Consider the following 26995-nt stretch of genomic DNA (forward strand, 5'->3'; position numbering starts at 1 on the left):
TTGAATGGTTGGGATTCCCCAATTCCTAAGCTTCAGAGCACTGGTGCTTTATCTGTTACAAGAAAACAATCTCCTCAATCCATCTCATGCAAGATATGCCCACCTAAGAATTTATTTTCTTCCAACAAACGAATCCAGATCTTGCCCATCAGGCAACCTTCAAAAGGTCACTGGTTGGGTGATTCTGGGAGTTATCGTTCCAGTAAGAGAAGGTCGTCTGTGCGTATTCAGAAGAAGACCTACAAGCTACTCTAAACCTCTTCGCAGAAGCATACAAGCAGCTCGGCCTGTCATTAAACATAGAGAAAACCAAAGTGCTCTTCCAGCAGTCACCAGCCAATCCCTCTCCAATGCCAGAAATACAGCTTAATGGTGTAACATTGGAAAATGTTGACCAGACATCCAGACATGGCCGGCCCAGCGGAATTGATGGCGGAGGACCATCGCTTCAGTGCTGGTGGTCTTGGCTTCTTCCAGCACGTTGACGTTTGTCCACTTGTCTTCCCAAGAGATTTGCTGGATTTTTCAGAGGCGACACTGATGGAATCGTTCCAGGAGTTGCATGTGACATCTGTAGACAGTCCACGTCTCGCAGGCATAGAGCAGGGTTGGGAGGACAATAGCTTTATAAACAAGCACCTTGGTATCCCTACAGATTTGCCGGTCCTGAAACACTCTCTGCTTCATTCAGAAAGATGCTGCACTCGCAGAGCTCAGGAGGTGTTGTATTTTGGTGTCAATGTTGACTTTTATGGAGAGGTGGCTGCTAAAGTAGCGGAAATTGTCAACATTTTCTAATGTTACGAAACGTAGACTGTCTACAGACGTCACATGCAACTCCTAGAATGATTCCATTAGTGTTGCCTCTGAAAAATCCTGCAAATCTCTTCGGAAGACAAGCGGACAAATGTCAGCGTGCTGGAAAAAGCAAAGACAACCAGCATTGAAGTGATGGTCTTCTGTCATCAACTCTGCTGGGCCGGCCACCATTGTATTTCTGGCATTGGAGAAGGATTGGCTGGTGACTGCTGGAAGAGCACTTTGGGCATTTTAGGAAAATGAGTTGCTTGTTAAAAAATGTGTTGTAGAGGAGAGGATTAAGGAATTTACAATGTATGGGGATAAATAGACTTTCCATTCCTAAGGAAATATCTAGGCTACAGAAGCTGTGGGTGATAACTAAATGGGTACCACTTAGATAAATCCCTCTCAATTTCCTTCAGCTGTCACTCAAACTTTCTGAAACCTCTTCTGTAGCCTAGACAAAATCATAAGAGTTGGAGGAGATTTTCATGAACCAACCTGGACACAGCATTTTATTTGCGAACACAGAAATGTTGGGCCACTCCACCAACCACGATGTCAGACTACACAGAGAAGCCATTGAAATCCACAAGCATGTGGACAATTTCAACAGAAAGGAGGAAACCATGAAAATGAACAAAATCTGGCTACCAGTTTTAAAAAAACTCTAAAATTAGAACAGCAAAACAACAGAGAGGAAACAAACAAGGACATCTAATCACCTCTCAACAAAAGATTCCTCCAGGCACTGCCAGGCAATCAAATGCTAATCAAGGTGGTCAGTTGAAACATTCACCCCTAGCTCCAGCAGACAAGAGTCCTTTGTCCCACCCTGGTCATTCCACAGATATATAAACCATTTTTACTAGTTCCAACAGACCTCACTACCTCTGAGGATGGTTGCCATAGATGGAGGTGAAACGTCAGGAGAAAATGCCTCTAGAACATGGCCATATTGCCCAAAAAAACCTACAACAACCCAGTGATTCCGGCCATGAAAGCCTTCGACAATACATTAAACCTAGGAGTGTATCTTCTGAATATGGTGTTTCAAAATGAATTGGAAGAAAGCTGATTAATCTAAATTTCTCCCATCAAATCCAGGGGTATTAGCCACAGATGAAAACAATATTATGGGCATATGCAGTGACCTGAAATGCTCCCCCCCCTCCCAGATATGCAGAAGAAGGACTGTTCCCGGCAGTCCTGGGTGTGTCTGCTCTCCCCCCCCCCCACCCCCAACTTGATGGCCTGAATCACTCTTGCACGAGGTCATTCCCATGCTTTGTTCAGAACTGCTGCTAAGCAACATCCCGGGCAGAGCAGGGGACAATGGTGCATCACGGCTTGTTCTTTCTGTTCTGAGTGTTTGACATGTGGGACACACCCAAGCAGCTTGGGAACATGCATCTCTTCCAGAAACCAGAATTCCCACATAACTACATATTGGGCTGTGATCGGGTTTTGAGGTTAGCCTCAATTCAATTCATATAATGCTCAGAGTGAAGCTGCAAGAGAAGACATTGATTTGGATGTAAGGATTCCTTGCCTTTCGCCATTTGCAGTGTTTCAGTTAGTTATCCCCATGGCGGCTCAATCCATTACGCAAAGAAAGCATTTGCAGTATAGTTGATTTTGCCCAGGGGCGCTCTTGAGGTGCTCTTGGGGAAAAATAGACCTTGACATATGCGAGTTGTAGTTACTGGGATGTATAGTTCACCTACAATCAAAGAGCATTTTGAACTCCACCAGTGATGGAATTGAACCAAATATGGCACACAGAACTCCCATGATGAACAGAAAATATATATCAGTGATTGATTGGGGGGGGGGGGCAAAATACTGTTTGCTTGCCGTTGAAAATTACCTAGGGCTGCCTCTGGTTATCCCCAAACTTCTATGATGTGGAGAAATGCCCTTACAGCAGTGGTTCTCAACCTTTCTAATGCCACGACCCCTTAATACTGTTCTTCATGTTGTGATGATGATTCTGCTTTGGTTAGACCACACCTGGAATATTGTGTCCAATTCTGGGCACCACAATTCATTGGATGTTTGCCATATATGTGTACATTGTAATCCGCCCTGAGTCCCCTGCGGGGTGAGAAGGGCGGAATATAAATACTGTAAATAAATAATAAATTTGCAATCATTAGACCACACCTGGAATATTGTGTCCAATTCTGGGCACCACAATTCAAGAGAGATATTGACAAGCTGGAATGTGTCCAGAGGAGGGCGACTAAAATGATCAAGGGTCTGGAGAACAAACCCTATGAGGAGCGGCTTAAGGAGCTGGGCATGTTTAGCCTGAAGAAGAGAAGGCTGAGAGGAGACATGATAGCCATGTATAAATATGTGAGAGGAAGCCAAAGGGAGGAGGGAGCAAGCTTGTTTTCTGCTTCCTTTCAGACTAGGACGCGGAACAATGGCTTCAAACTACAAGGGAGGAGATTCCATCTGAACATAAGGAAGAACTTCCTGGCTGTGAGAGCCGTTCAGCAGTGGAACTCTCTACCCTGGAGTGTGGTGGAGGCTCCTTCTTTGGAAGCTTTTAAACAGAGGCTGGATGGCCATCTGTCAGGGGTGATTTGAATGCAATATTCCTGCTTCTTGGCAGAATGGGGTTGGACTGGATGGCCCAGGAGGTCTCTTCCAACTCTTTGATTCTATGATTCTATGACCCCCCAACCATAAAATTATTTTTGTTGCTAATTCATAACTAATTTTGCTACTGTGATGAATCATAACATATATATCAGATATGCAGGATGTATTTTCATTCATTGGACCAAATTTGGCATAAATACCCAATACGCCCAAATTTGAATACTCTTTGGGGGGGGGGGTTGATTTTGTCATTTGGGAGTTGTAATTGCTGGGATTTATAGTTTTATTTATTTAGTTAGTTAGTTAGTTAGTTAGTTCATGTACAATCAAAGAGCATTCTGAACACCATCGATGGAAGAGGCACAAATGGATGGCGAAAGAGAGAAACGTATTTGATTTCCATGTGACAATCAGGGTTGTAAACTAGCACTTGAATCCCAAGCATCTGTTTTCCTGGTTCTTCCCAGATTCTTGATGAGAGATGATTGGCATTATACCAATTGATTATCTCCTTGATTTGTGTATTTCTACTTGATATAGTTGCATGTATATTTTAATACTAGCTGTACCCGCCACGCGTTTTTGTGGCCAACCTTCCCTCCCACTTTCTCTCCTCCTTTCTTCCTCTCCTTCCTTCCTTCCCTTTTTTTTCTTTCCTTCTCTCCTGCCTTCTCTTCCTCTTCCCTTTCTTCCCCCCTTTTCTTTCCCTTCCTCTTTCTCCCCTTTTTACCTTCTCTACCTATTCTTGGACAGAGAACTGGGAAGCCCTGGCCCTTGAGAGCTCCAGCTGGAGGTCAGTTGTGACTAGCAGTGCTGTAGAATTTGAAGAGGCAAGAATGGAGATCGAAAGAGAGAAACGTGCCAAAAGGAAGGTGCGTCAAGCCAACCCCGACTGGGACCGCCTTCCACCTGGAAACCAATGTCCTCACTGCGGACGAACATTCAGGTCAAGAGTAGGGGCTCCACAGCCACCCACAGACCCACTGCCAGGACACCGATCTTGGAAACAATCCTACTCAGACAACGAGGGATCGCCTAAATAAGTAAGTACGTAAAACTGTCGCAAATGGACTCCTTTCCCCACATATTCACTATGACCATAACAGCAAGCATTTGAGGATGAGAACTGTGTATCTCCAACTCCGAAACCCGAACAGCCTGTAACATGTCCACTTTTTATTTTCCTTTTTGGCAAAAGCCGTTAAGCACTGAAGCAAAGTGTTCACTTTAGTTTCACTTGAGGTCACAAACGTATGCAAGTTGAAAACGCCAGGCCTGCCAAAAAAAGCACACTCGACTCTCACCAAAGAAAAGGACACTGTTATTCTTACAAGGAAAGATTTGATGGGGCAGGAAATAGGCCGGGTCACCGAAGTTTATTTAATACTGAGACTTATTTAACCGTCCTGAAGCCAAAACACAATGGCAGGAGACACCGCGTACCTGTCTGAAGACTTACGAGCCCCTGCCAGCTCAGAGACTGAGCAATATTCATAAAGATCCTCATAACTCGACTATGTTTCCTTATGCCTCGCACAGGAAGGGGATGAAGACGCTCAAGGACATAGCAAATTAAAGAAGAGAATAGGAGGGTGAGGAGAAGGTTTCGATTTGCTGGATTTTTCCATTCTTGTGGCAACCCAAGGGGAATGAAGCCATAGGCATCCCAGGAGCTTTCATAGGCCAGAAGTGACTGTGCAAACAGCCCAACCTTCTAAATCTTCTTTCAATTATAAACATAGTTTCCCCTCCTCAACACGCCCCACTTTTTGCCAGCTTTCACTCAGCAATTGCGGCCTGTTTGCCTTCCACCAAAGTAAATCTCAAGGGAGAGTCATGATGATTAACTGCAAACACTGGGACGGATGGAGGAACTGCTTCTTCCCTAAAAAGATACGATTGGAAAAGAAAAGGCAACCTTCAAGTGCCATCTAGTGTTCATTTGCTAAACTATAAGCATTTTTTTCCTGTTTCAGGAGTGACTTGAGAAACTGCAAGTTGGTTCTGGTGTGAGAGAATTGGCCGTCTGCAAGGACGCCCAGAAGTTTTGATGTTTTACCATCCTTGTGGGAGGCTTATCTCATGTCCCCGCAAGGGGAGCTGGAGCTGACAGAGGGAGCTCATCCACGCTCTCCCCAGATTCAAACCTCCGACCTGTCGGTCTTCAGTGCTGCCGGCACAAGGATTTAACCCATTGTGTTACCAGAGGCTGATGATTGTGCCATTACCGCTCAAGCACGGAGCTTTGAGACGGTTGAACAGAAGCTCTCCGAAGCTCTAGGTGCTCTTACTGTCTATTACAGGGAAAACCAGCTGATCCCTAATCCATCTAAAACACAGACATGCGCTTTTCACCTTAAGTCTAGCACCCACCTTAAGCAAAAGGTGGGTGCTAGACAAGGATCCCGAGCTCTGAGGATCACCTGGGAAGGAATCCCACTGGAGCATTGCAGCGCACCCAAATCCCTGGGAGTCACTCTGGACCGTGTTCTGACCTACAAGAAGCACTGCCTGAACATCAAGCAAAAAGTGGGCGCTAGAAACAATATCATATGGAAGCTGACTGGCACAACCTGGGGATCACAACCAGACACAGTGAAGACATCTGCCTTTGCGCTATGCTACTCTGCTGCTGAGTATACATGCCCAGTGTGGAGCACATCTCGCCATGCTAAAACAGTGGATGTGGCTCTTAATGAGACAAACCGCATTATCACGGGGTGTCTGCGCCCTACACCACTGGAGAAATTACACTGCTTAGCCGGTATTGCGCCACCTGACATCCGCCGGGAAGTAGCCGGACCCAAAACGAGGATTCGGAACACCTGGCAAGACAGCAAGCACCAAGAAAGATTTCTTTCCTCAATTTTTCCCGAAATAAAGTATCACCAAGTTTGAAACAAAGTCACCGAGCTGTTAGGAATGGTGCGAGTTGAAGTCCGAAACAACTGGAGGGGCGAAGTTTGTCCATGCCTGCTCTGAAATATAGCCAATGAGTAGCAAACCATAATATTTACTGGAGTGGAGGCTGATGGATACAAAGCGCCAACAAATTGGGGCTAAAAGTTACACTGTTTTGTAAGGCTGCCCTTGAAGACAGGGAACTGCACTTGGAACTGAACATGGCTACGAGAGTACTGAGACTGCCATTATGTTCATGTTATGCAAGTAACTGGCTCCCTGGCTTCCTCTTTGTTGACAAATCCAATTCAAAGCACTCATTCTGACCTTAAAGGCTCTTTGATGCATGAAGGATGCTTTTTATGCATACCTATGTTTTGAGAACAGCCCTCTTGGATTGCTCCAACAAACAGAGGTATAGTACGGGGGTTGAAAGGTCCGTCTTAATAGGGTGCTTCACACTTCAGGAATGCTCTCCATGGAGGTTCCCTGGATGGTGACTCCATTATTTCCCCACCAGACAAAGACTGGTGGGTGAAGTCCAAAACACTCGGAGGGCCCAAGTTTGCCCATGCCTGCTTTACACCCACTAGAGCAGTGGTTCTCAACCTTCTTAATGCCACGACCCCTTAATACAGTTCCTCATTGTTGTGGTGACCCCCAACCATAAAATTATTGTTGTTGCTACTTCGTAACTGCAACTTTGCTACTGTTATGATGTAAATCTATACATATATATATAAATGCTCTGTGCATAATGAGTTCCTTAAAAACAAAAGAACCAATGAATGAAATCACTCCAAATTTGGCAACAAAACATCTTGCAACACAAGGAGCGACCATCACTCAAAAAATTATGATTTTGTCATTTGGGTTGTAGTTGCTGGGATTTATAGTTCACCGACATCAAAGATTATTCTGAACTCCACCAACTATGGAATTGAACCAAACTTGGTTCACAGAACTCCCATGACCAACAGAAAATACTGGAACAGTTTGCGGGCATTGACCTTAAGTTTGGGAGTTGTAGTTCACCACATCCAGAGAGCACTGTGGACTCAAACAATGATGGATTTGGACCAAACCTGGCATGAATACTCAATATGCCCAAATGTGAAGACAGATGAAGTTTGGGGAAAATCAACCTTGACATTTGGGAATTGTAGTTGCTGAGACTTATAGTTCGCCTACACTTAAAGAGCATTCTGAACCCCATCAATGATTGAATTGGGCCAAACTTCCCACACAGAACCCCCATGAACAACAGAAAATACTGTGTTTTCTGATGGTCTTTGGTGACCCCTCTGAAACCCCCTTGCGACCCCCAGGTTGAGAAACGCTGCACTAGAGAATAAATTATTGAGCATTTTACTAATATACAACAACACAGCCCAACGAGTTCTTAAAACCTACTGGCCTTTCTTTGTTGCACAAAAATACACAGGCCTCAGTATTTCACATTCAATTCCATTATACATTTGTTTGCCCAACTGCTTACTCTGTGGTGGCTTGAGGTAATGAAATGAAACACTATATCAAGGTCTAAACAAATTATGGGAAATATGTGGCCTGTCAGGAATATTAAAAATTAACTAGGTATTTTAAATTACAAAAATGTGAGTAAAGCACGGAAAGGGTTAAATGGATGCAATGGCTCAGCAAAAGCTGCAGTTCTATATAAGCAGGTGTGCCTGTAGCTTAGTAGCTGTTGGTCTGAGATAAACTTTAGTGGGAGAAAGGTCTCAGTCTGAGAGAAGGCCTCACAGTGTGAGGTAGGCCTTAGTCTATGAGAGAAGCCTCCGTGTGAGATAGGCCTTAGTCTGTGAGAAGCTCCTGTGTGAGGTAGGCCTTAGTCTGTGAAATTCCTGTGTGAGGTAGGCCTCACAGTGTGAGGTAGGCCTGTGTGAGAGAAGCCTCTGTGTGAGATAAACCTCCAATTGTGAGGTAGGCCTTAGTTTATGAGATAAGCTCCTGTGTGAGGTAAGCCTTTCTTAGAGAAAACTCTGTGTGAGGTAGGTCTCACAGTGTGAGGTAGGCCTTAGTCTGTGAGAGAAATTCCTGTGTGAGGTAGGCCTGTGTGAGAGAAGCCTCTGTGTGAGATAAACCTCAAAGTGTGAGGTTTATCTGTGTGAGATAAACCTCAAAGTGTGAGGTAGGCCTTAGTCTGTGAGAGAAGCTCCAGTGTGAGGTAGGAATCACAGTGTGAGGTAGGCCTGTGTGAGATAAACCTCAAAGTGTGATGTAGGCCTTAGTCTGAGAGAAGCTCCTGCGTGAGGTAAGCCTCAGTGTGAGATAAGCCTGTGTGAGATAGGCCTTTTTTAGAGAAAACTCTGTGTGAGGTAGGTCTCACAGTGTGAGGTAGGCCTTAGTCTGTGAGAGAAATTCCTGTGTGAGGTAGGCCTGTGTGAGAGAAGCCTCTGTGTGAGATAAACCTCAAAGTGTGAGGTAGGCCTTAGTCTGTGAGAGAAGCTCCAGTGTGAGGTAGGAATCACAGTGTGAGGTAGGCCTGTGCGAGATAAACCTCAAAGTGTGAGGTAGGCCTTAGTCTGAGAGACGCTCCTGTGTGAGATAAAGGTCTACCTCACACTGTGAGGCTTGTTAGAGAAACCTCTATGAGAGGTAGGCCTCAAAGTGTGATAGGCCTTAGTCTGTGAGAGAAGCTCCTGTGTGAGGTAGGCCTTAGTCTATGAGAGAAGCTCCTGTATGAGGTAGGCTTCACAGTGTGAGGTAGGCCTTCATCTATTTGAAGGTGTGAGAAGTCCTGATATGAGAAGCTTAAATGAAAAAAAGCCCCAGGTTAAAGGCCTTCTGTGTAAAGCTGTATGTAAAGCTATGTGTAATTTTGATGTGAGAGGAGGCTTTGTGAGAGTGAAGCAGTTTATCTGTATAAGAAATAAGCCCAGTGTGGAAGCAACGAAGGAAGTATAAAAAACTTTGTCTTATGGAAACCTTGTTATTGTAAATAGTGTAAACATGTTATTTTACTACAAAGAGAAGCATTCTATGGAAGAGGTAACATTGGCCTGTTTTGTTCTTTTTATCACTTTGGCCTACTGATGTGCTAGGTCACGCTGCTGCTAATAAGTTACTCTGATGTACATTTATGAGGGTCTTTTGTTATTAAGCCCACTGGCCCAACATAATCATCACATTTTTAGCCATTTGTTAAAATGCATCCCCTCCTAAAGAAAAATAGAACAAACCTAGAAAAAAAAAGCTTGCTTTATTTAAAGATGTATTACACAAAGATGACAAAATGAAATAATTTACAAGTTAAGTCCGTTATTTCTGACCAGTGGATCCAAAGCCTCCTGAGCCACGTTCTGTTTCATCCAAAACCTGAAACACAATATTAGTTATTCTATTAGTATTTGCTTCATACTATAGACTTTTTCCTCATATTATGTACTAGCCGTCCTCTGCCACGCGTTGCTGTGGCCCAGTCTGTGTATATGTGTTTTGTGGTTGTATATATGGATATATTTGTGTATATATGTGGGTTTGCACATGCGTTGTAATGTATTTTTTTTTTTTGGCTTTTTAAGTCTCTTCTGCTGTGTTTTTCAGTGTTTTTATGAGTGATTGAGTGATGGTCACTCATTGACCTGATAGGTGTCTTGTGTCTAAATTTGGTGTCAACTCGCCCAGTGGTTTTTGAGTTATGTTAATCCCACAAACAAACATTACATTTTTATTTATATAGATTTTTTACAAACCTGTGACTACCTATCTATTTCCTATCTTAAGGTAGGAAAATGAATCCATAATAAATTTATTTATTTTATTTACTTTGCTTATATACCGCTGTATCTCAAGCCCGAAGGCGACTCACGGCGGTTCACAAACAGTAAAAACAGTAGAAACAGCAGTGGTTCCATACAACATATAACAATTGACTTAACACATTATCCATAAATTACCAATAAATGCAGCAGATTGTGGATGCCAAGCTATCGAACAAACATTCACTTAATAATAAGCAGGTACATTTTATTTTATTTATTATTTATTTTATTTACGACATTTATATGCCGCCCTTCTCACCCCGAAGGGGACTCAGAGCAGCTTACAAGGTATATATACATACAATATATTATATTATTAGCATAGTACAATATCAGTTTTAAATATTGCTATATTGTACTATACCAATTATATTGTAATATTATTAGTAATATTACATGTAATATAAATATATAATTATAATATCATGTTATTATTAGCATTATATTGCATTACATTATAATATTATAAATATTATATGTTTATACAATATATATTATATTATATTATATTATATTAAATTATTAGAATAGCACAGGAAATTAAAAACAACAACAAATTAATTTTGTTAGAAATGATCTCTTTTCTGACATCGTGTCAGACTCTGGAAGATCTTGGAGTTTAAATCAAGCTCACAACAATAAAACAAGTGATTTATTCCTTCTTTCCACAATCCTACAAAGACAATTCTAAACTTTTCCCACTCAAACCTGCTGTATATATATCAATCCCAACTCCCATCCGCCCCCTAGTGGCCAAACACTGTGCCCACAGTCTGTTACTCACAAAACAGATATCTTATTTACATTACTTTCCCCATCTCTACTAAGCCTCCCCCCAGCCACCTCCCTTCTTTATGGCAGAGAACCGTCTCCGGCTGAGACAGTGATCCTGACATCAAGTTCCTTACCTCGACCTCTTCAAGTTCAGGATAGTAGATGCGTTCACAGATTAATTGGGCAATCCTGTCCCCCTTTTTAACTTCAAAAACAAAAAAAAATCTGAGTGTTAGCATTTAAAAAACTCTACAGTCAAATTACATAGTCATATTAATATATCGTATCCCCTTTAAAAAAATATATTGGGGGTGTTTGTCCTTCCTGTAGTGTGTCGGACTGCTGATGGGAATACAAGGTGGTGTGTATTCATATGTTGTTTTAGTATCCTGGGGTAGGAGCCATGGTGGCGCAATGGGTTAAACCCTTGTGCCAGCTAAACTGATGACCTGAAGGTTGGAGGTTTGAATCTGCGAGATGGGGTGAGCTCCTGCCTGTCAGTTCCAGCTTCCCATGGGATGGTAATACATCTGGGTCTCCCTTGGGCAGTGTACCTGCAGATGACCAACTCTCTCACACCAGAGGCGGCTTGCAGTTTCTCAAGTCGTTTCTGACACACACACACGTGTATACTGCTTCATGTCTTTGGATGCCTGCGTATAGGTACATATGTGTGTTTCTTTTGTAGTGACTACGTATCATTCTGAGTGCTACAGGATGTAACACAATATTTACAGTATATACTCGAGTATAAGCCTAGTTTTTAGCCCTTTTTTAGGCTGAAAAAGTTCCCCTCGGCTTATACTCGAGTCAAGGTTATTTATTATTTTACTCTGGTATTAGTATTATTTTTATTACGTTTATTATTTTCCTCTATTATTATTTTATTACATTTATTATTTTACTCTATTTATTATTATTATTATTATTATTATTACATTTATTATTTTACTTTGGTAGTATTATTTGTATTACATTTATTATTTTACTCTATTATTATTATTATTATTACATTTACATTATTTTCCTCTATTATTATTTTATTACATTTATTATTTTACTCTATTTATTATTATTATTATTACATTTATTATTTTACTTTGGTAGTATTATTTGTATTACATTTATTATTTTACTCTATTATTATTATTATTATTACATTTACATTATTTTCCTCTATTATTATTTTATTACATTTATTATTTTACTCTATTATTATTATTACATTTATTATTTTACTCTATTATTATTTTATTACATTTATTATTTTACTCTATTTATTATTATTATTATTACATTTATTATTTTACTTTGGTAGTATTATTTGTATTACATTTATTATTTTACTCTATTATTATTATTATTATTACATTTACATTATTTTCCTCTATTATTATTTTATTACATTTATTATTTTACTCTATTATTGTTATTATTACATTTATTACTTTATTATTACCAATATTTATTATTGGTAATAATAAAGTAAAAAAGTTATTATTACATTTATTACTTTATTATTACCAATATTATTAAATTTCTATTATTTACTCTATTATTATTTTTATTACATGTTATTGCATTTATTATTTTATTCTATCATTATTGGTAATAGGTAAGTACATTTACTGTTGTAGTAGGGTTCCGACATTTACATTGAAGGAGGTTAGAATAATGGTTTAATCAGATTTGGGCAGTCTTATCTTAAATTACAGTTGTATGTAAATACTCAAAAACATTTAACCTACTGATTATTACCAGTACAAGCTAAATTTCTCACCCTCGGCTTATACTCGAGTCAATATGTTTTTGCAGTTTTTTGTGGTAAAATTAGGTGCCTCTGCTTATATTCAGGTGGGCTTATACTTGAGTATATACGGTATATTAGAGGAGGATGAAGCTATAAACAAATCAAATATGGAAGTTGAAGGGAAAAGCAGTATTTCACATTTCACTCTTTTAGTATTTATCTCAAACATGTATCTCATGCAAAAGAAACCAGCTGGCAAAAAGAGGTTTGAAGTTCCACCGAATACCTAAAATCACAAAGTTTAATTCTTACCTTTAAAGGATTCCTTTCCAAAGTTAAACAGCACAACGCCGACATTCCCTCTGTAATCTTCATCAATTACCCCAGCTGCAAATAAACAGCACAATTTAGAAATTTTAGCAAAGGGGATGACTTTCATTAAATTTAGGTCACATATCAAAGGACGCAACTTCTTCTACGCTATCAGAAACACATGACTAGTGAAATGAAACTTATGTTGAGATCTTATTTAATGCTAGATAAGGGGTGATAAAAGTAATGAAGTTCACCTTTCAGTCAATGAGAAAATGGCAGGGTTGAGATGGAGCTGTTTTGCTATTGTGCAAAACGTTTGAAAATATTGTATGAGGATAAATCCTTGATAATATTCCTAAAAGGCATCATAAGCCACCAAAAGGATCCTGGCCGCATCACACTACACAGCCATGGACTCTGGACTGAGATTTTTGGAAAGGCATGACCTTTTAGAGACCACAACCTTTTGGAAAACTAGGAATATCCATAGCTTTTGGGAAGTGTGGCTCTTTTGGAGATTAATTGGCATTCACACTATTTGAAATAATCATAACCTTTTGCAAAGTATGATCTTCCTGAGAAGAGCTAAATACTTGTTTGAGTAAATCTTCTCCTAAGTGGTAAATATTAGGGCTGGGCGGTTTCATTTCGTTAATTCGTAAAAAATTCGTTATTTTTTTTTTTGTTAACGAAGCGATAACGAACCATTCTGGAGCAGCTTAAAAACGAAACGAATTTTTCAATTCGTTTCGTAAATGCTTCGTATTTCGTTATGTATTCGTTTCGTTATTGGTTTGAGGTCGTTTCGTTATTGTTTCCGCATGTCTGCGGCAAGTTTTATAGTTGTTTTTTGTTTAATTAGTGAAAAAAAATTATAATATCACACCAACAGTCAACAACAGAGGGAGAGGGAAGCTTCAGAAGTTCCCCCTGTCCCATTTGGAGGTTTTTTAGCGTATTGCACGGTCGCGCCCGCCATTAACAAATCGATTCGTTATTGTTTCGAAATTGTTTTGTAATTTTTTTACCATTTACGAAATTTCGTAAATATCGAACTTTTTTTTTTAAAAAAAATCGGAATTCTTTTAAATATCGAAACGCAAAAACCCCCAAAAAACGAATCGATTTTAGAAACAAATTTTTCCGTTGTTACCCAGGCCTAGTAAATATCCACTAGTTTTCATGCAAGGCAAATTAGGTTTCTCAGTTGTTAGACTGATATACCTGGTGATCTCTCTGAACGATTAGGAACAAAGATATGCCAATGAACAAAATATATAGATCTTCAGAAGTGTTATTTCAATTGCCCAAAAAAATCTACTCCCCCATGAAATAGATTGGTTTTAAATCATGCTTTCAAGAAACCAAAAATAAGTAGTCTTCGTTAAAAGTAACAATGCTGATTTACTTACAAACCTCATGTATTCAGCATACAGGTATATTTCTTATTGTTTGAAAGTATAAACAGTAATCTGAATATATAAACCCTATTTCCCTAGTTCCAACAGACCTCACAACCTCTGAGGATGCTTGCCATAGATGCAGGCGAAACGTCAGGAGAGAATGCTTCTAGAACATGGCCATATAACCCGAAAAACCTACAACCCAGTGATTCCAGCCATAAAAGCCTTCGGCAATACATATAAAGAGTAAGTTCTCTAAAGCATTCTGTTTTAGTCTCTTCTTTGTTGCATACAGACTAACACTCTTCAGCCTAATACATAACTGAACATTGACTCAATAAAGACTGACTATACACAGCAGCATACTGACACTGACTTTACACTAATTCTAACAATTGCATACTGATACTGACTTTTAAACTGTACTGCTTCTAAAAATGGAGTCTCAGTCTGAATAGTCCCACATCTGGTCACATGGTCTGTAGTCCCTCCCACAGCCTCAAACAACATAGAATTAAGGGAAAACTGCATATCAAAATATAAATACAATATAGTATTCAACCACAATAATATACATAACAAATAACTAGTATACGAGACTTGTAGAAGGTTCCTGTTTCCAACAGACATTGAGGTTCTAGCAAAAAGCAAAATGAAAACAAATGAACTCCAGATAGACGGAAAGCAATGACTTAATGTCAAACGATAAACCAGGATCTTAAAACAGGGGACGTGTATGTATATTTTGATATCTACTTTATTTATTTATTTATCGTGTCATCAGCAACCATACCATTGTATTACATTTCTAACAGAACAAAACCAACAAACAGATTTAAAAAAGCACAAATTTTTCAAACTTAGTAGTTGATTAAATGTCCTTTGACCAGTATCTGGCCACTTGGAGTGCCTCTGGTGTTGCCGCAAGAAGGTCCTCCATCGTGCATGTAGCAGGGCTCAGGTTGCATTGCAGCAGGTGGTCAGTGGTTTGCTCTTCTCCACACTCGCATGTCATGGATTCCACTTTGTAGCCCCATTTCTTAAGGTTGGCTCTGCATCTGGTGGTGCCAGAGCACAGTCTGTTCAGCGCCTTCCAAGTCGCCCAGTCTTCTGTGTGCCTATGGGGGAGTCTCTCATTTGGTATCAGCCATTGTTTGAGGTTCTGGGTTTGGGCCTGCCACTTTTGGACTCTCGCTTGCTGAGGTGTTCCAGCCAGTGTCTCTGTAGATCTAAGAAAACTATTTTTTGATTTAAGTCGTTGACGTGCTGGCTGATACCCAAACAAGGGATGAGATGGAGATGTCGCTGCCTTGGTCCTTTCACTATTGGCTGCTACTTCCCGGCAGATTTCAGGTGGTGCAATGCCGGCTAAGCAGTGAAATTTCTCCAGTGGTGTAGGGAGCAGACACCCTGTGATAATGCGGCATGTCTCATTAAGAGCCACATCCACTGTTTTAGCGTAGTGAGATGTGTTCCACACTGGGCATGCATACTCAGCAGCAGAGAAGCATAGCGCAAGGGCAGATGTCTTCACTGTGTCTGGTTGTGATCCCCAGGTTGTGCCAGTCAGCTTTCATATGATATTGTTTCTAGCGCCCACTTTTTGCTTGGTGTTCAGGCAGTGCTTCTTGTAGGTCGGAGCACAGTCCAGAGTGACTCCCAGGTATTTGGGTGTGCTGCAATACTCCAGTGGGATTCCCTCCCAGGTAATTCTCAGAGCTTGGGATGCTTGTCTGTTCTATATTTTGATATGCAGTTTTTCCCTTAACTCTATGTTGTTTGAGGTTGTGGGAGGGACTACAGACCATGTGACCAGATCTGAGACTCCAATTTTAGAAATCGTTTGCATCAGAAGCAATACAGTTTTATTACGCCAGCATGAGAAGAACAATTAGATTCATAGGGATTGCAATCCAATATCCACACTGATAGCGTGATAAAGGTAATATAAAAGTGCAGAAGTGCCATAGAAATGTTTTCTAAATGATGAAAGATCGAAGAGGAGGCACTGCTACTCTCTGGCAACACATAATGAGCAAGAAAGTACAATTTACAGAAGATGCAGGAAGGAAACCTAAAGACGTGTAAGTCAAAAGCAGAAAGCTGTCCCAGTTGTCAAGCACAATACGCTGCATTTGCACAGAGCAAGCCTCTATTTGTATCACAGCACTTAAAGTAGGAGGAATACTGGGATGGGCAAATAATTTTAAAGGAAGCCAAAAAGAGCCAGACAGCAGAATACAAGGCAGTCATTGTCTGGTCTCGGTATAGGATATTAAGCAACACAAACGCTGCATTCCAGAGGCAAACACAGGAGAGATCATCATGGAGATTTCTCCAACTGCTTTTTCAGAACCGAGAGCATTTTAAACATACTAGAGTCAAGGTTATTTATTATGTTTCTCTATTTATTATTATTACATTTCCATTATTTTTCTCTATTGTTATATTTATTATTTTTCTCTATTATTATTATTACATTTATTATTTTACTATTATTATTGGAAGGATACGTAAGCACAATTAAAATGAAGAAAGTTGGAATAATAGTTTAATCAGAGTTGGACAGTCTTATCTGAAATTAGTTTTATGTAAATATTCAAAAATGTTTAACCCCCGATGCCTCAATTAATGTAATTTTATTGATATCTATTTTTATTTTGAAATTTACCAGCAGCGGCTGCATTTCCCACCCTCTGCTTATACTCAGATAAATACGTTTTCCCAGTTTTTTGTGGTAAAATTAGGTGCCTCGACTTATATTCGGGTCGGCTTATACTCAAATATATGGGGTAACTTTTAAATTATTTCTCCCACATGTGAGAACACACTTCTTCAGAATGTCAGAATATTAATTTTCATTTAGTGAAACTCATGTTGTTCTTAGCTAAGGAGTATCTATAAAGCGGAAGAAAGAACCTCTGTTCTCAGGCTGTATTCTTTATCTAAATCACTACCATATCTACATGAATAGCCTGTTGTAAATATAATGAATGCAGCAATGATTGCAATGCCTGTGCGTTTTATCTATAAATGACAAAAGCGGGTTGAGTACTTACAAGTAAATCTTTTATGGCGTAATATAAAATGTAGAATAACTACATGAAATCAGAAGTAAATGATAATCAATATGCCTAGATAATGGAGAATCTATGATCCTCCCAAAGGGAAATGTGTACAGCTGTATCGGTATGTATGTGTGTATGTGTGTATATGTATGTATGTATGTATACACACACACACACACGACCAATATCTAAACTTTAAATACTTAAAGGCAAAACACTCTCAGGTTTGCTAAAGCTAATGAAAACCCTATACCAGGGGTCCTCAAACTAAGGCCCGGGGGGAAGATACAGCCCTCCAAGGTCATTTACCTGGCCCTCGCTCAGGGTCAGCCTAAGTCTGAAACGACTTGAAAGCACACAACAATCCTGTCTCATCAGCCAAAAGCAGGCCCGCACTTCCCATTGAAATACTAGTAAGTTTATATTTATTAAAATTGTTCTTCATTTTAATTATTGTATTGTTTTTAAGTGGGGTTTTTTTGCACTACAAATAAGATATGTGCAGTGTGCATAGGAATTCATTCGTGGTTTTTTTTTTCAAATTATAATCCGGCTGTGCTGGTATGGCTGTACCAGGAGCTTTTTGTTATCTGTTTTGCAGTCATAGGACAGGCCTCCTGTCCATCATAATTAAGCTTTGGTTCCGCCCCTTGTTCTGGGCTCTGGGAGGGAAAGGGGCCATTTTTTGGGCAGTCTCACACAAGGTAGCTAAACTATAGGACGTAGACCAGCTCGTCCCATAGAAAAGCTTCCTTTCTCAATAACCATCCAGGGAAAAATAACATCCGGGGATACAGAAGCAGAAATTCCAGGAGAAAGGTCCCAAAATCTCTGGCTGAGAGCTTACAGCATCAGAGGGAACAGCCCTGAAGTTTCTAAGAATTCTCGAAGGGAGAACAGCATTCCAGATCCACGGAACTCCAGCTGAAATATCTTCAAGCCTCAGCTGGTAGGTCTACTCGATACCCAGATGCATTTGGAGTCGGTAGTAGGTCCCACACTGATGAGGCATAGATAGAAAACAGCCTGGGAGAGGTTATAAACGGGTTTTTTCCTACAGAGAAAGTTTAGTTAATCAAAGTCAGGTACCAGTCCATTGAGGACTAGACTAAGAAAGCCTTGAAGTGTTGTTTGAACCATTGAAGATTTGTTGTTTATTCCATAATAAAGACTTTGATGTATCATTAAAGACACTAAAGACCATCACTTCAGAAAAATCTCTGAGAACCTCTCTTTGAGGCACCCCTGGCTTCCCGCTGGGCTTAAAGTATACGTCCTACAGAAAAGTACAGCTGTTACAGGCCCAGCGCGCGACAAAACACCAGCCCTCCAACAGTTTGAAGGATTGCAACCTGGCCCTCTATTTAAAATGTTTGAGGACCCCTGTCCTGTACCATCAGTAAACCAGGAAGGTTTTCCTCTCGTGGTTGGTAGATTTCTACACAGCCTGAGTCTTGGTGAAGTGAAAGAATTAACAAAGATGAAACAATTGTATGACTTCATACGAGGCGGTTCATTATCTTTTAGTAAAATATAGAGGCTTATAATGATCTATCCTTCCTAGACAACCAATGTAACCTGATTTGGATCTAAGAGATTTCAACCTCATCCTGCTGCAAATAAATTTACAGGTATCACAGCATGCAGAAATAACAATAACAAAACTTTATTTATTCCACACCACAATCTCCCCAAAGTGACTTGAGGCATCTCATAAAAGCACTGTGCCCTCTGACTTTGGAACTCATTGCCTGGTGAGATTACGCAAGCCCCCTCCTTAGAAACTTTTCAGAAGGACCTCAAAACCTGGCTCTTCCGCTGTGCCTTCGGAGAGTAACCGCACAACTAAGCATTGCTCCTCCTCCTCAATGTTTATTCCCACGCTTGTATAAAAGCCTGTTTCTACGCTCCCATTTGTATGTGCTCTCTCTTACAAATAATCTGCTCCATTCCTATCTCACCCTGAGTTTTTAGTATTTTATTCTGTACATGTGGCCTGCTTATTGTTACTGGGATTGTGAATGTATTGTATACTGTATTGTATATTGTTTACTGTATTCTCATGCTTTATGCATTTCATTGTGTTGTTGTTTCAAGCCTTGGTTTTGTTTTATTTTATTGTAATGTGTTGTTGGGCTTGGCCTCATGTAAGCCACCCCAGGTCCCCGTTGGGGAGATGATGGTGGGGTATAAATAAAGATTATTATGATTATTATCAAACTACAAGAAAGGAGATTCCATCTGAACATGAGGAAGAACTTCCTGACTGTGAGAGCCGTTCAGCAGTGGAACTCTCTGCCCCGGAGTGTGGTGGAGGCTCCTTCTTTGGAAGCTTTTAAACAGAGGCTGGATGGCCATCTGTCAGGGGTGATTTGAATGCAATATTACTGCTTCTTGGCAGGGGTTGGACTGGATGGATGGATTCCAACTCTTTGATTCTATGATTATTAATGCAAACACACAAAATTCAACAAGTCCATAAGCAATGCAACAATAGCAATAACAAACGGCATAACATCATAAAAACCCCATTAGTTAAAAATTCTGCAGTTATAAAACAACTGCAATCAATATCTAAATAAATAACTTACCACCAACATCTATGAAATGTTTCGCAGCTAGTCCAGACCGAGGAGCTGAAACACAGGAGAAAATTATAGCTCTAATGTAAGTCCACCTCGTATTTTGGAAAATGCAAATAATCATAATATCCAAGGCAATTTGTTCAACTATGGCAGTATTTCTCAAACTCTGCTCCTCCAGGTCTTTTGGACTTCAGCTCCCTGAAATCCCAGCTATTTTACCAGCTGTTAGGAATTGTGGGAGCTGAAGCCCAAAACACCTGGAGGAGCAGAGTTTGAACAATGGGAATAATGTAACAGAAAGTGGGCCCACAGATTCTTTGTTATCCTCTCTGCAGTAAACAATCCGGCACTTGAGTGTCCTGATTTGTTTTAGTTATCTCCATTAAAGGACCAAGCAGAGAAGACACACACAGCATGATTTCCATTAACCAAGAAAGTAGCATGATTCCCATTACCAATAATCCAGATTTTACAGTTCTGTGCAAAGGCAGCAAAAAGCTGTTTTTTTTTTTTGGCTGCAACATAATGAGCACTACAACACTGACATTTATGGACATAGCTAATCTGATTAACTAAAGTTGAAGATAATGATATATTTCTTGAACCTGATTTGAGGCTTGCTGTAAGATATGATGTAGGTTTTATGATACATGCCTATATAAGGTAAAGATAAGTTCCTCTGACTTTAAATCTAGCTGTGTCCGACTCTGGGGGTTGGTGTTCATCTCCATTTCTAAGCCACAGAGCCAGCATTGTCCATAGACACCTCCAAGGTCATGTGGCCAGCATGACTGCATGAAGCGGTGTTACCTTCCCGCCAAGGCAGTACCTATTGATCTACTCACAATTGCATGTTTTCGAACTGTTAGGTTAACAGAAGCTGGGGCTAACAACGGAAGCTCACACCACTCCCTGGATTTGAACCGCCGACCTTTTGGTCAGCAATTTAAGCAGCTCAGTGGTTTAACCCACTGCGCCACTGGGGGCTCCGTGCCTAGCTATTTAAATAAAAATGTAATGTTATTGTAGGTTTTTCCGGGTTATACGGCCATGTTCTGAAGGCATTCTCTCCTGACGTTTCGCCTGCATCTATGGCAAGCATCCTCAGAGGTAGTGAGGATGCTTGCCATAGTTGCAGGCGAAACGTCAGGAGAGAATGCCTCCAGAACATGGCCATATAACCCGGAAACTACAACAACCCAGTGATTCCGGCCATGAAAGCCTTCAACAATACAAATGTAATGTTAGTTTGTGGGATTAACATAACTCAAAAACCACTGGGCAAATTGACACGAAATTTGGACACAATAAACCTATCAGGCCAACAAGTGACGATCACTCATAAAAACACTGAAAAACACAGTGGCAGAGGCTTAAAAGCCAAAAAATACATTACAATGCATGCACAAAAACACACACATATACACACACAAAACACATATACACAGACTGGGCCACAACAAGGTGTGGCAGGGACATCTAGTCTATATAAATAAAAATGTAATGTTCGTTTGTGGGATTAATATAACTCAAAAACCACTGGATGAATTGACACCAAATTTGGACACGAGACATCTCTCAGGCCAACGAGTGACCATTACTCATAAAAACCCTGAAAAACAAAACAGAAGATACTGAAAAAGCAAAAAAATAATAATAAGAAATTCATTACAATGCACACGCAAAACCACACACACACACACACACACACAAATGCAAACACACATATATACACAAATATATGGGGGGCCCCGGTGGCGCAGTGGGTTAAAGCACTGAGCTGCTGAGCTTGTTGACCAAAAGGTCGCAGGTTCGATTCCAGGGAGCGGCGTGAGCTTCCGCTGTCAGCCCTAGCTTCTGCCAACCTAGCAGTTCAAAAACATGCAAATGTGAGTAGATCAATAGGTACCGCTCTGGCGGGAAGGTAACTGCGCTCCATGCGGTCATGCTGGCCACATGACCTTGGAGGTGTCTATGGACAACGCTGGCTCTTCGGCTTAGAAATGGAGATGAGCACCACACCCCAGAGTCAGACATGACTGGACTTAATGTCAGGGGACAACCTTTACCTTTACACAAATATATACACACACAAAACACATATACACAGACTGGGCCACAGCAACGTGTGGCAGGGGACGGCTAGTATAAAAATACTGCAAATGATATAAACATTTATCACGACAGATATGAAATACATATTCATGATTTCTTTATGTCTGAAAATGCAAGTGATTCATTTAAACATGAATCAATCTACACAAGAATTTAGGATTCACTTTGGAAGGAAAAGCACATTTGGAATTATTCAAACTTAAAATCCTATTGTTAGGTAAAAAAAAACAGCAGGAAATTTACAAGATCATGGGCTTCCTATCTGTGAACTTACCTACTCGACCATAGCATCCAGCAGGAAGAGCAATCTGAATGTCTGTTTTCACTATAGCCTTTCCTGAAGCAGGGATCTCATAGTCATAGGCACTAGGAAAGCAAACAAAGCAGGCCATTTACAGTTTTCTATATAAATAAAAATGTAATGTTCGTTTGTGGGATTAACAGAACTCAAAAACAACTGGACGTATTGACACCAAATTCGGACACAAGACACCTAACAACCCAATGTATGTCCTTCATTAAAAAAAAAATGATTTTGTCATTTGGGAGTTGTAGTTTCTGGGATTTATAGTTCACCTACAATCAAAGAACATTCTGAACCCCACCAATGATGGAATTGGACAAATTCTACACGAATATTCAGTGTGGCCAAATGTGAACACTGGTGGAGTTTGGGGAAAATAGAATCTTGACATTTGGGAGTTGTAGTTGCTGGGATTTATAGTTCACCTACAATCAAAGAGCACTCTGAACCCCACCAGAGATGGAATTGAACCAAACATGGCACACAGTTCTCCCATGACAAGCAGAAAATACTGGAAGGGTTTGGTGGGCAGTGTCCTTTGGTTTTAGAGTTGTAGTTCACCTACATCCAGAGATCACTGTGGACTCAAACAATGATGGATCTGGACCAAACTCTACACGAATATTCAATGTGCCCAAATGTGAACACTGGTGGAGTTTGGGGAAAATAGAATCTTGACATTTGGGAGTTGTAGTTGCTGGGATTTATAGTTCACCTATAATCAAAGAGCATTCTGAATTCCACCAACGATGGAATTGAACCAAACTTGGCACACAGGCCTCCCATGACCAACAGAAAACACTAAAAGGGTTTGGTGGGCAGTGTCCTTTGGTTTTGGAGTTGTAGTTCACTTACATCTAGAGAGCACTGTGGACTCAAACAATGATGGATCTGGACCAAACCTGACAGGAATACACAATATGCCCAAATGTGAACACAGATGGAGTTTGGGGAAAATAGACCTTGACATTTGGGAATTGTAGTTACTGGGATTTATAGTTTACCTACAATGAAGAAGCATTCTGAACCCCACCAATGACAGAATGGGGGCAAACTTCCCACACAGAACCCCCATGAACAACAGAAAATACTGTGTTTTCTGGTAGTCTTTGGCGACCCTTCTGACACCCCTTTGCAACCCCCCCCCCCCCAATCCCAACATATCTGCTTTGAAGTGGATTATCTGAGTCCACACTGTCCTATATTCCACTACAAAGCAGATGATGTAGGGTTTTTAAACAACTGTGTGGATGGGGACTAAAAAGGAAGGGCGCTGGACTCCCTGTTGTGTCTCCCAGCTCTGTCTCCCACCCTCCCTGTCCTCCTGACCTGTACAAATCGTATCCGGCGGCCTTGGAGGAGCCCCTGGAGGGGGCGAGGGCGTTTTCGGAGAGCTTGGCGAAGCGGAGCCTTTGGGAGGGCTCCTCGGGGCCCGAGGCCTTGAGCCTCTTGCTGGGGGACGAGGTGGAGGGGTCTTCGGTGGAGCAAGGCATGGCTGCAGGAGGAGGAGAGGCCAAGCAAGAGCGGATCCCGCCGAAATCTGAGCCAAGAGGGGAAGAGGAGGAAAGCGCGCCAAATTCAGATTCCCGCGCTTTCTGGGGACCCTTTGAAGGCAACAGCCAATGGGAGCGCCGCGGGGGGAAAGGGGGCGTGGCTCCAAACCCAAAAGGACGCCGAAGATTTTTGCCTTGAAGCTAAAGAGGCTCACAGAGATAGGAGCAGAGAAAATCATGGAGTGACCTATTTTAGGGATGGAAGGCCACCTTCCGGGTTCAACTCCAAAATCCCCCCCCCTTGACCATCTATTTATTTATTTACGTAAATAAATAAATAGATGGTCAAGGGGGGGGGGGTTGGAGTTTATATGCCGTCCTAGGAGCCCCCGGTGGCGCAGTGGGTAAAACCCCTGTGTTAGCAGGACTGAAGACCGACAGGTTACAGGTTCAATTCCCTCTATCAGCTCCAGCACACCCCCTTTAGAAGAATGGTATCTCCGGATTGCTGTTTCTCCTCAAGGACGTTCAGCCCTTGTGGATTGAACCATTCACCTCAAGGGGGGATTCCACTCCTTCCACCGAAAAAATAGATTGGGAGTTCCCGATTGCTATTTCTCAAGGGCCTGGGGGGGCTTATGGATGAGATCATTCACTTCAAGGGGGAATTCTACTTCTTCCCCCTCAAAAAAGAGGTGATTCCACTCCTCCCCCCCCCAAAAAAGAAAGAATGGTAGATCCCGATTGCCATTTCTCAAAGGCTAATAGATGAAACCATTCACTTCAAGGGGGGATTCCACTCCTTCCCCTCAAAAAAGAGGTGATTTCACTCCTCCTCCCCCCCCAAAAGAAAGAATGGTAGTTCCCGATTGCCATTTCTCAAAGGCTAATGGTTGAAACCATTCACTTCAAGGGAGAATTCCACTCCTTCCCCTCAAAAAAGAGGTGATTTCACTCCTCCCCCCCCAAAAAAGAAAGAATGGTAGTTCCCGATTGCCATTTCTCAAAGGCTTATGGATGAAACCATTCACTTCAAGGGAGAATTCCACTCCTTCCCCTCAAAAAAGAGGTGATTTCACTCCTCCCCCCCCAAAAGAAAGAATGGTAGTTCCCGATTGCCATTTCTCAAAGGCTAATGGATGAAACCATTCACTTCAAGGGGGGATTCCACTCCTCCCACAGAAAATAAAAAAAAGAGTTCCCGATTGTTATTTCTCAAGGGCCTTCGGGGCTTGTGGATGAAACCATTTACTTCAAGGGGGGTTGTGGATGAAACCATTTACTTCAAGGGGATTCTACTCCTCCCCCCCCCAAAAAAGAATGGTAGTTCCCGATTGTTATTTCTCAAGGGCTAATGGATGAAACCATTCACTTCAAGGGGGGTTGTGGATGAAACCATTTACTTCAAGGCGGTTCCACTCCTTCCCCTCCTAAAAAGAATGGTAGTTCCCGATTGTTATTTCTCAAGAGCTAGTGGATGAAACCATTCACTTCAAAGGGGGATTCCACTCCTCCTCCCCTCCAAAAAAAGAATGGTAGTTCCCGATTGTTATTTCTCAAGGGCTAATGGATGAAACCATTCACTTCAAGGGGGGGAGAAAGGGCGTTTGTTCCCTGTATACCCGGGTGGGAGAGCAAAGGATTCAGCCGCCATTCGGGGCCCTCCCCGCCTTCCTCCTTAACTGTTTCCGAAGAGGCGACTCAGGGAGCGGCCAGCCATTGCCAATCTCGTTTGTCCTCACGAGAAGAAGAAACACGAAGGCCTTCCTGAAGGGCCTGATGGGAGGAACAGGAGGGAAGCCTCCTCAGGGAGGGTTAGAGAAAGGAGACTGGCCTCAGGCCTCATCTTTTGCTCCTCTCAGCCGCTTAAGTTGAAGTCCAAAATGTATTATTATTATTTCCAACATTTCTACCCCGTCGTTCTCAGCCCCCAACAACAGCAGCAATTCGCTGCCGACAACATACAAAACACATCACAACAACATTATACAAGAGGTATAACGACTTCAGTCAAGAAATGGTTTTCTAAGATCTACAGAGACACTCGCTGGAACACCTCAGCAAGCGAGAGTCCAAAAGTGGCAGGCACAAACCCAGAACCTCAATCATTGTGGTTTTCTAAGATCTACAGAGACACTCGCAGGAACACCTCAGCAAGCAGGAGTCCAAAAGTGGCAGGCTCAAACCCAGAACCTCAATCATTGTGGTTTTCTAAGATCTACAGAGACAAAACACATTACAACATTATACAAGAGGTATAACAACTTCAATCAAGAAATGGTTTTCTAAGATCAACACATGGTTTTCTAAGATCTACAGAGACCCTCGCTGGAACACCTCAGCAAGCGAGAGTCCAAAAGTGGCAGGCTCAAACCCAGAACCTCAATCATTGTGGTTTTCTAAGATCTACAGAGACCCTCGCTGGAACACCTCAGCAAGCGAGAGTCCAAAAGTGGCAGGCTCAAACCCAGAACCTCAATCATTGTGGTTTTCTAAGATCTACAGAGACCCTCGCTGGAACACCTCAGCAAGCGAGAGTCCAAAAGTGGCAGGCTCAAACCCAGAACCTCAATCATTGTGGTTTTCTAAGATCTACAGAGACAAAACACATTACAACATTATACAAGAGGTATAACAACTTCAATCAAGAAATGGTTTTCTAAGATCTACAGAGACACTCACTGGAACACCTCAGCAAGCAAGAGTCCAAAAGTGGCAGGCTCAAACCCAGAACCTCAATCAATGGCTGATACCAAATGAGAGACTCCCCCCGGGCACACAGAGGACAGGGCGACTTGGAAGGCGCTGAACAGACTGCGTTCTGGCACCACGAGATGCAGAGCCAACCTGAAGAAATGGGGCCACAAAGTGGAGTCCCACAACATGCAAGTGTTGAGAAGAGCAAACTGCTACTTCCCGGTGGATGTCAGGTGGTGCAGTACATGCTAAGCAGTGTAATTTCTCCAGTGGTGTAGGGCACAGACACCCCGTGATAATGCAGCATGTCTCATTAAGAGCCACATCCACTGTTTTAGTGTGGTGAGATGTGTTCCACACTGGGCATGCATACTCAGCAGCAGAGTAGCAA

General features: G+C 41.5%; 1 protein-coding gene across 1 annotated transcript; it reads right to left on the reverse strand.

Annotated features, from left to right (window-relative positions):
- Positions 1-9523: 9523 nt before the first annotated feature.
- Positions 9524-25676, reverse strand: DUT (deoxyuridine triphosphatase). Its single transcript, XM_067471403.1, has 7 exons — positions 25591-25676; positions 23744-23954; positions 22385-22476; positions 20002-20046; positions 12937-13011; positions 11009-11079; positions 9524-9654 (listed from the first exon to the last, which is right to left on the reverse strand). The coding sequence occupies exons 1-7, from the start codon at positions 25625-25627 to the stop codon at positions 9598-9600; spliced, it is 588 nt and encodes a 195-aa protein (XP_067327504.1). The 5' UTR covers positions 25628-25676; the 3' UTR covers positions 9524-9597.
- Positions 25677-26995: the final 1319 nt, after the last annotated feature.

This window comes from Anolis sagrei, chromosome 9 (assembly GCF_037176765.1).
Source record: "Anolis sagrei isolate rAnoSag1 chromosome 9, rAnoSag1.mat, whole genome shotgun sequence".
In the NCBI taxonomy this organism is placed as follows: domain Eukaryota; kingdom Metazoa; phylum Chordata; class Lepidosauria; order Squamata; family Dactyloidae; genus Anolis; species Anolis sagrei.

What these genes read in the sequence shown, in the direction of transcription:
- DUT (XM_067471403.1), bottom strand. Translation starts at nt 25,627, where the DNA reads ATGGCTGGCCGCTCCCTGAGTCGCCTCTTCGGAAACA. An exon ending in TGGATGCTATGGTCGAGTAG is followed by an intron (nt 20,047 to 22,384) that starts GTAAGTTCACAG and finishes CCTGTGTTTCAG; the next exon opens with CTCCTCGGTCTGGACTAGCT. An exon ending in CTGAACTTGAAGAGGTCGAG is followed by an intron (nt 9,655 to 11,008) that starts GTAAGGAACTTG and finishes ATTGTGTTTCAG; the next exon opens with GTTTTGGATGAAACAGAACG.